The sequence below is a fragment of the Cyphomyrmex costatus genome, unplaced genomic scaffold (genome assembly GCF_001594065.2).
Source record: "Cyphomyrmex costatus isolate MS0001 unplaced genomic scaffold, Ccosl1.0 scaffold270, whole genome shotgun sequence".
Lineage (NCBI taxonomy): Eukaryota > Metazoa > Arthropoda > Insecta > Hymenoptera > Formicidae > Cyphomyrmex > Cyphomyrmex costatus.
This window is the reverse complement of record NW_017276800.1, coordinates 168,378-178,883: the sequence shown is the minus strand read 5'-3', so window position 1 is coordinate 178,883 and position 10,506 is coordinate 168,378. Positions and strand designations below refer to the sequence as shown.

At 28.2% G+C, this 10,506-nt stretch overlaps 2 protein-coding genes and 1 long non-coding RNA gene across 3 annotated transcripts in view; all 3 read right to left on the bottom strand.

The window, feature by feature from the left end:
• Positions 1 to 834: 834 nt before the first annotated feature.
• On the bottom strand, positions 835 to 2,062 carry LOC108774658 (uncharacterized). The gene is made up of 3 exons (XR_001940734.1): positions 2,028 to 2,062; positions 1,496 to 1,638; positions 835 to 908 (listed from the first exon to the last, which is right to left on the bottom strand). It is a non-coding gene; the product is annotated as an uncharacterized LOC108774658 (long non-coding RNA).
• Positions 2,063 to 3,054: 992 nt separating this feature from the next.
• LOC108774643 (odorant receptor 22c) lies at positions 3,055 to 5,564 on the bottom strand. The gene is made up of 6 exons (XM_018540794.1): positions 5,249 to 5,564; positions 4,666 to 4,951; positions 4,353 to 4,452; positions 3,832 to 3,942; positions 3,393 to 3,548; positions 3,055 to 3,105 (listed from the first exon to the last, which is right to left on the bottom strand). The coding sequence occupies exons 1-6, from the start codon at positions 5,562 to 5,564 to the stop codon at positions 3,055 to 3,057; spliced, it is 1,020 nt and encodes a 339-aa protein (XP_018396296.1).
• A 3,443-nt stretch (positions 5,565 to 9,007) lies between these two features.
• LOC108774642 (odorant receptor 13a-like) overlaps positions 9,008 to 10,506 on the bottom strand; it is a 3,822-nt gene continuing 2,323 nt past the window's right edge. Inside the window, exons 4-7 of the mRNA XM_018540793.1 lie at positions 9,999 to 10,098; positions 9,485 to 9,610; positions 9,193 to 9,348; positions 9,008 to 9,058 (exon numbers count right to left, since the gene is read on the bottom strand). Coding sequence (XP_018396295.1) covers positions 9,008 to 9,058; positions 9,193 to 9,348; positions 9,485 to 9,610; positions 9,999 to 10,098 — 433 coding nt within the window. The remainder of the gene's footprint in view (positions 9,059 to 9,192; positions 9,349 to 9,484; positions 9,611 to 9,998; positions 10,099 to 10,506) is intronic.

Genomic DNA, 10,506 nt, shown 5'->3' with positions numbered 1-10,506 from the left:
ACTGTAGTACGTGCAACCTTCGCGCGGCTGCAATTACGGCTTGTCGTAAAGCGTGGGGCAGTCGATTGTCTTGTCCCTTCGTGGAAACTAACACTGTGTATTATTCTCGCTTTATTTCAATTAGAGTTTCTACACGCATTTTTTAACTATACTACTTCGACTGAAATTTGCAACGTTAATAATATATTCTGTCTGAATGTGCCGGATTCTTATGAATTTCACATGCATGGTAAGTGCACACTGCCTGTGGTATACTATATATTATATAATATTATATTAATTCAAGCAACCTCTTCAAAACTTAATTTAAAATTGAATGAAATGATAACAAACATTATGTTGATATGACATTATAATATTTTTTTTTTTATGCGTTACTATATTTACTTACCTAAAATTTGATAACCAAGGATATGAGTGAAATAACTTCTAAAAGATGTTGCACGCTGAATGCATCCTGCATTATTTTTTCCACACACATTCTAAAAAAATCTATATCCTATAAATGAAAATTTACGACGATTTGAAATTAATAAATACATATTTATAATTTATTATAAAATTAATATTCTCAAAAGTTAATTTTTAAGGAATCAAAGTATTCTCTTTTTATCGGAGTGACAATTTTGAAGTAAAAACAAACAAAAATAAAGGATTTGTTCAACAAAGGTCTTTATTTTAAGCTAAGTTGGAAAGATTTGAAGAGTTCTTGATATATATGTATAATAATATATAATTTAAGCATGAAACTAAAACATTGAAATAGTTTTTTTTCAACAAAAAATATAAATAGTTTTTAATAATTCTGTAGATATGAATAATAATAACTATTCTCGCGTGTACATATGCACTTATACTAGCACTGCAATCATCGTACATCTACTCGCATCACGTGTCGCATATCAGGCCTGCAATTACAGAGTTCGGTGTCGATATATTGTTAATGCACAAAGGGGAACAGTCTGGCCGCAAATAGGAAAGACAAGGGTGATCGTAATACAATCAGCGACGCTTTGTCCGAAACCACTGACTAAGATGACTGGTATTTGCAAAGTATAATTGTTTGCACGTGCGCGTTCTTGATCGCATATAAAAACGACAGCATTGAAGCACTAGACAGATTACTTGAGTTACATTTTCATTATTTTAAAATTTAAACATATAATTTCTGAAAAACTGTGATATTAGCTTATAAACTACTATTTAAACAAAATTATAGCAGATAAAATTTCTACTTTTTGCACTTATTTCAAGCTCGAAAAAGAAAGAAAGTACGTATATAGAAACTTTTTTTTAAAAATTAAAGATAAAAAATAATTTATGAATTATGAAAATTTAGTTTATGAAATTAATATAAGTAATAATAACGATACGGAGTAATAATAACCAGTATATTTAAATTAATATATTTTTTTCTTTGCATATTTTTTATATGCAATTCTCTTACAATAAGATAAGATAGGATAAATTATATAAAAGCGTGAACGTGACTCACCATCTTTGAGGATAATTGCAATCGGAGTTAAATAATGTGACGAAGTCGTCAGCTCGACAATAACTTGATGAAAATCTTTGACCTAGCGTTATGAGATGCCTTCATCTTCTCATCGGTTCTAATTCGTCTGGTTCTAATTCGTCCTATCAAAGTAATTCATAACCTCAGCTATGTCGCTATATGAGATATCACCAATTTAATATCTAGTTACATAACAATTTATTCACACAAATATTATATTCATGAGGACATCATTCTTCTGCCAAATTTATAATCATCGATTAAAAAAAAAGAGATTTAAATGTTTGTGAAACTGAAATAAAACAAAATTATCTAAAAAAATAAAATTAAATTAACACACAATATTCAGTATGTCGATTTTAGTTGTTTCTTCTAAGATAATGTTATAATCACAACATAATTTTTTGATCATAGGAAAAATATAAAAAAAGTATAGTTAATCATTGACTGATGTGATATCTTATGATTTTCATGACTTATTAAATAATATTTATGAGAATTTACAACTCACCTGCACATCGCGTTTTACATTGTACTTTCTTCGAGAGCTCACATGAAACTGCGCCAAATACACGAACGCAGGAGCGCAAGTAATCTCTGTTTTCGTGCTTAGAACTGTCTATAGAATCTAGAAACAGACGATTGTACACAAAATTAACGTGTAAATTGCATATAAGAGTTATTTGAGAATCATATGTGCTTTTAATTCAAAGTAAAAGCAATCACAATTATTTCCAAACTTCGATGTAGATTTGTACGATTACAAATACAAATTGCTACCAATTGGTTCTAAGAATAATTACACTCGCAAAAATATAGCTTTATAAAACAAAATAGAACAATTGAAGGGCTAAGAACCAGTTATTTAATAAAGAATGTTTAATTTAAAACATAAAAATAAAAATAATTACAAACGTTTCGATCGGGTCATTCTCAATGTTACAGTAAATACATTATTATAAAATCATTGGAAATCTACAAATTGCTATCTAGCACCACTATGAAGCAATAATTTGTAGATTTCTAATTATTTTATAATAATGTATTTACTGTAACGTTGAGAATGACCCGATCGGTGCCGAAACGTTTGTAATTATTTTTATTTTTATGTTTTAAATAAAACGTTATTTATTATATAACTGGCTCTTGGCCCTTCAATTGTTCTATTTTGTGTTATACTTAGAGCCTTATTATTATTTATTATAGCTTTATAAATTTCTATAAATATTGCACAATATAACTCAAATCTGGTCGAAAATAGTACATATATTAATTATACTATATTTTTTTCTATTTTATGAGAGAGAGAGAGAGAGAGAGAGAGAGAGAGAGAGAGAGAGAAATTTGTATATCTAATATATTATTTCAATTTTATGTTTTTTCTTTTTGCTAAGATTTTTGAAAAAAAGTATAAGCTGTAAATTACGGTAATTGATACATATGTTGGTTTGACGCATATTTTAAGTGTATTTCTCTATCTGCAGTTTACAGATTCGTATAATATTGTAAGCCACATAGGTAAATTTCCCCATAATTTCTCATAACAGGGTACGCAGCATCGACAAATACGCCAAGGAGGTTTTAATAACCTGCATAAAAGTGTATATATAGATATTATTATATGGAATGTTATTCAAAGAAATTGTTGATTAAAATTTTCCGAGAAAAATTAATTAAAAATTTACTTCCAAATTATTTTTAATTTCGTATATTTAAAAATAGAAGCATATATGTATATATGTTATACAATGTGTTGTAGGATTATAAAGAATTTTGCAACACATATAAACTTAACTTTTTTTATTTGAATATACTTATTAATATGAAAAATTTGTAATTATTTTTATGTGTAAGAATGTTACTATGATGCACTTACGTCCGTAAAACTGTTTAAAGAAAATATATAAAATTTTCCAGCAGTTAAGTACAGCATAACTTGGCCCCGAATCATACAAATTAGTAGACATTTCTTACAACCAAGTGGCATTTCGTACCAATTGCATTCATAGTATGCATCTTGCACGCTTATACACTAAACATAAAACAACCGAAGAGTAAATATTTAATATAAATATTGCAGTAAAATTTCTTCTTATTAATAATGTCAGACAAAATAGATTTGTTCCTCATTTTAATATCAATAGATTTCTTCTCGTTTCTGGAAATCTTAAAAAATTTTTACAATATATAAATAAGATAAGTATATATATGTATACACACATATACATTCGGACATTAAAAAGAGAAGCGAAGATGCTAAATGTAAAAAATGTAAGTAACGCGAACAAATTGCTTATTGTTCCTCCCAACAATACCTGTTGAGTTAGTTGGTCACCAATCAAACAATATCCAAAGAGCATGACAAGCGCAATAATAGCAAAAAATATAAAAGTGCAGCAGGTTGCTATTTCTGACACATCCAAGTTCTAAAAAGTATAAAATATCATAAGATTGCATATATATATATAATATATAACATTTTATAACTTCCAATCATAATTTTATTGTTAAATGAACATTTAAAATTAATTTTATTTTAACAAAAAATTTAGCACATTTGAACTCCCGTGCATTAGTAATAAGAATTAATAAGAGAGGACATTGGATAATCGGATACCATCCTTGTCCGATTATGCAGTTAGTCAGGAGAAAAAAAACGAGAGATGCGGTAATCTTTCTCGTTTTAATTCAATAAAGAGAAATTAAGTATAATGCAAATGAATGTGGTAATTACCGTAAAATATTATCACAAGTTTATATTCTACCAACTAGCATATATGACATTGCTAAATTAAACTTTTTATAATAATAACGGTATTTAATAATTATAACATACCATTATGACATAATATAATGAGATAGCTAGTACAACACTGTTGCCAACGAGTTCATCCAAAAGAATCAAATTGAAAGTATCGTCTACGGACTTCGCCATCCTTCAATCACCATAATATTTCCGACAGTATTATAAATATAGAGAAAGAATAAAAAAGCAAATTGACAATGAGACCTAGGCTGCGTTCCGTTATTCACTGCAAGTACTGAAAATCTTTAGTATACGTAACGCAAACTACAAATTTTCAGTACTTGCAGTGAATAACGGAACGCAGCCCTACTATGCGTTGGATACACAATTGCAATACTCCTACCATATTATCTTGAGATGCATTCGAACGAAGCTACGAATTCTGTCTACTATCATGGTTTGCGAGTATTCTTGAATATGTCTGATACGATATGCCAAAATGGACAATTCGCCGCAAATATGAAATACTAAAATGACCATTAGGCAAATCGCTGCCATATGACATACAGAAAAGTAAATCATTGGGAATAGACAGAGATACATCAATATGTATGTATGAGTACTGCTGATATCGAAAAATGGATGAATTCTATAGGGTAACATAAACAACTCTGTACTGTTTCGTGATGCTGAAAAAGACGATAGAACGAAGAAATGTTGACAAAAATAGACAAAAAACCAATTTTACTTTGAACAAGTACATTGGTAACAATTAAAATATTTAAAAAATATAGAAACTTTTCTATATCTTTTTTACTATGGTAGACTGATTAATAATAAAATAATGAAACAATGTGATGTAAAGCTTTATTTATTATCATATATACAGTATATGTATATTATAATATTTATTTATTATATAGAAATACATAATATATTTACAATATATTACAATAATAAGCAAGGAAAAGTTGGATTTTACATACCTTGATTAATAGTCAAGAGATACACAAGCGGTCTAAGATACAGCAATACAACCGTGATGAACATGCCAACAATTGAGCCATATGAGAATATCTTGGATATAAAATTGTAAGTATAGTAAATCCTTTCCTCTTCAAAATTCTCAAATCTGCGTTCAACCATATCCTTTTTTATTACATGAATTACGAGCTTTAGCAAATTACTGCAGCGTATCAGCCACAGTAATGGGAACGTCATGGAATAAGCCATCGTTTCCACGAGATTCATCACCATCAGCTCCAAATTGCCAAAAGCGTTGTAAAAATTGGTATACGCCATGATGAGATAAAGAGTGAAATGCGAGATATAAATCGCAAAACGAATGTATGTTTGTTTAAACGGCCATATTCCTCCAATGGAAAAGATCCGTTCTAAATGAACAAATAAGTCTTCGATATGGTCGACTTTATTCTGTAATGTTACGTTCTGAATAAAAGTCGTTGAAAGTAACTTTATTAAATAACTATACTAAATCGCACAGGTATTAAAGGAAATATGTTAATACAAGTATATTATATACGATCAGTATCAAACGCAGAGAAGCTGATGTCTTCTCCGGCGAAATATTTCATAATAGAACATTAACTTCTTACTTTCATAGCAAATTGAGTGTAGATTTTCATCAACTAATCTTCTGTGACTGTGATTCGTTTCGTCGAATCAGACTTGTGCAGCGATTATTCACGTGTGCGACCGACGGTTGAAACATATAATATCTGGATTCGACTTATATTTGTGTCTAATGCTTATCATTTCGTTATTTCAGATTCTATACATTTGATATATTGTAATAGTCGATCTTCTATCAAGTTGTTATTAGCCAGCACTTTTCTAGCGCACTAATTATCTTACCGTCTCATGAAAACTCGTTCCGTGATTCGCCTTCAAACCTTAGTTTCTATTTTTTTTGTATTCTGTACGATGTAGAAAAATTGCAGCAATTGCAATAAATATGATATAAAGAATCGTTAAACTTTTTAATGTTCCTAATAAATTCTTAATAATATTATTAGTGTAAACGTCTTCGCGTGCTGCATAAATCCGTTGTATTAACTAACGTCACCGTGGAAACAGTAGCTGTATATCATTATAAGCTACATGGTAAAATAAAACGTAACGGTTCAGTGAGTTTGAGTCTCTTTAAAAATTGAATATTTATGAAAAATTGATAAAATCAAGAAGTAAAATATTCACAAAAATAAAAATATTACATCATATTTCGACACATTTACATATTTCAATAATACAATATCTTATCAATAATATATAATATAACATCTTATTGTAATATAACAGAGTGAAGCTTTCTTATTATAAATATATAAATTATTCGAGTCACTTAATACAAATTAATAGCCTTAGAGACAAAAGTAATGATAATTGTTGATCACCGTTGATATTTGTAAAAATATCTTCGGCGTGCGAGTATACTTGTAAATACATATTACAGTAAAGTTTTTCTCCTGGAAGCATTTTTCTCCTTTACATCTTCAGTGAAGCAAAATATTCTGTTTGAACAAGTGACGAATAAGTCACGTTACGACGAAGTGATCTGCAAAATAAAGTCGGATATAGACTTCGAATCTTCGTTCGTTACGACTGTGGGGACGAAAGAGAGATAAATTTGAACGATGTCCAAAATCAACCTAACGCAAGCGATCTATAAAGATACCGATACTAACGTACTAGATGATCCCCTCTTCGTGGATAAGCACGTCAGCAGACATCTCGTCGACAAGTATATCTGCAGTATTTAAAGGTTAGAGTAGCACGATGCAGCAAAATATTCTTATTGTGATAAACAACAAAATTTTTGCAATTTTACAATTTTTTTATTAATTGTCGAGTTTTACCTAATCAATTATTAACATTTTTTTATTGTTTTACTTCAAATAACTTGATAATTATGATTGACTTATTAATGAAGTTTCTTGATTACAAATCATCTTGGGTGATAATCCCTAAACGCATTTAGATGAAGATACGTAACAATAATAATAACAGCAGAAATATGTTAGAAATGGTTTGAGATTACATAAGAAGATACTAAATTGAGCGATCTTTTTTAAAGTTATAATACATATGAATCAATTGAAGTGTATTAATATTTTTCGTTATTTCAGATTCTATACATTTGATATATTGTAATAGTCGATCTTCTATCAAGTTGTTATTAGCCAGCACTTTTCTAGCGCACTAATTATCTTACCGTCTCATGAAAACTCGTTCCGTGATTCGCCTTCAAACCTTAGTTTCTATTTTTTTTGTATTCTGTACGATGTAGAAAAATTGCAGCAATTGCAATAAATATGATATAAAGAATCGTTAAACTTTTTAATGTTCCTAATAAATTCTTAATAATATTATTAGTGTAAACGTCTTCGCGTGCTGCATAAATCCGTTGTATTAACTAACGTCACCGTGGAAACAGTAGCTGTATATCATTATAAGCTACATGGTAAAATAAAACGTAACGGTTCAGTGAGTTTGAGTCTCTTTAAAAATTGAATATTTATGAAAAATTGATAAAATCAAGAAGTAAAATATTCACAAAAATAAAAATATTACATCATATTTCGACACATTTACATATTTCAATAATACAATATCTTATCAATAATATATAATATAACATCTTATTGTAATATAACAGAGTGAAGCTTTCTTATTATAAATATATAAATTATTCGAGTCACTTAATACAAATTAATAGCCTTAGAGACAAAAGTAATGATAATTGTTGATCACCGTTGATATTTGTAAAAATATCTTCGGCGTGCGAGTATACTTGTAAATACATATTACAGTAAAGTTTTTCTCCTGGAAGCATTTTTCTCCTTTACATCTTCAGTGAAGCAAAATATTCTGTTTGAACAAGTGACGAATAAGTCACGTTACGACGAAGTGATCTGCAAAATAAAGTCGGATATAGACTTCGAATCTTCGTTCGTTACGACTGTGGGGACGAAAGAGAGATAAATTTGAACGATGTCCAAAATCAACCTAACGCAAGCGATCTATAAAGATACCGATACTAACGTACTAGATGATCCCCTCTTCGTGGATAAGCACGTCAGCAGACATCTCGTCGACAAGTATATCTGCAGTATTTAAAGGTTAGAGTAGCACGATGCAGCAAAATATTCTTATTGTGATAAACAACAAAATTTTTGCAATTTTACAATTTTTTTATTAATTGTCGAGTTTTACCTAATCAATTATTAACATTTTTTTATTGTTTTACTTCAAATAACTTGATAATTATGATTGACTTATTAATGAAGTTTCTTGATTACAAATCATCTTGGGTGATAATCCCTAAACGCATTTAGATGAAGATACGTAACAATAATAATAACAGCAGAAATATGTTAGAAATGGTTTGAGATTACATAAGAAGATACTAAATTGAGCGATCTTTTTTAAAGTTATAATACATATGAATCAATTGAAGTGTATTAATATTTTTTGTGCAACTTGTGTAATAACTTTATATATATATATATATATATTATATAAAGTTATTACACACACACATATATATATACATATATATAAAACAGCAAACAATATTTCAAAAAAACAATTTACAATTTTTGAACAACAATAATGCTTCTTTCTCTCTTCTCATTCTTTATTATAAATTATACATTTATCTCTATTTGAGCAATTTATAAATTATGTTTGCACACGCTTCCAAAAATTATTGCTCCTCCATGATGTTATAAAAAAGAACGTAATACTGATAAATATCCCATGGATGTTTTCAAAACCTGTTGAAACAACTTATTTCTTAACAACGTTTTCGTACTCTCATACTAACAGCGATAATATTTCAAATGTTCAAAGTTAAGCGAAGCCTCTTTATATAAAAAATGTTATAAATGCATGCAAATCATCAGCTTACATCAGTTAAAGTGCTGAGGCAAAACATTGTGAATTTTCCAGCTATCAGGCAGAGCGGTCTTTGCGATCTTGCCATGCATAGTATTAGCATTTGCGCATTATTCTTTGACATATCATACCAACGGCAATTATAAAACGCTTCACACACTTTAGCACTCTGTGAAAAGATTATTTACACTACGAAAAAACAATAAAAAATCGTGCATAGGTATCAAACACAAATTTTACTGTGTATATACATATTATATGTAGCTATTTTTTAAGTCTCATTTTATATTTCCATATAAAATTACCTCTGTCAGAAGGTTTTCACCAACAATACAATGAGCATAAAGTACAAGCAGAACTAAGAATTTGTATAATAAGAATTTGATTAAAAGTGGAACAAGTACTCCTGCATCATCATCCTTATTTAAATTCTATATTCACATAAAATTAAAAATTAAAATAATTAATAATAAATTGTAACTGAAAAAAAACTTAATAAATAATATATTTAAAAAATTCTTAAATAACTTTTTATATGTTACAAATTAGAGTTTTTTAATGCAAAATATAAATACAAATACATATGTATTTATGTAAAAATTTTAATAGATTATTTTACTAGAAACAATATTATTAATGCTACGAATTGATTCTTTTGCATAATATTATTCTAATTAAAGTTGTGAGATACGATTATTTTTACATATATATATATCAAGGCAAAAATTTATCTTATTTTCTTATACCAAAATTATTTTTAAATACTTAAAAGTATCAAACATAATGTTTTTGTGTGATTATCATTACATATTGACTTACTGTTAAAATTTGATAACCGAGGATGCAAACGAGAGCAGTAGCTCCTAAAAGATGTGCCAGCAATGTTGCGCTAAATGCTTTTCCTATTATTTTTCCCATTCTGAAAGAGTTCAAGTTTTATATAAATATAATTCATTTAAATAAAGATTGCTAATATATAAGAAGTTTATACGAAATTTCAATTACTAAGATAAACAGTTCTAACAAGAAAATACAATCGAATATCCGCTTCGATTTTATAATAATTGTATAATAAACTTCAGATATGTTAAAATATACAAACAAAAATAATAGATTAAGAAATAATAGCCAATTAAGAGCCAACACAAGAACGTCGTGTGTAAAATTTTTAATTCAATAAATACAAAGTAATTATAAACGTTTCGACCCTATATTCGGGTCCTTATCAATATATAAATAAAGATATTAATATAATAAAATCGCAAGCATAAGATGTTGTTCAAACTATCAATTCCTGTTCATCTAAGTGAAAGCTTAACTGTAAAAA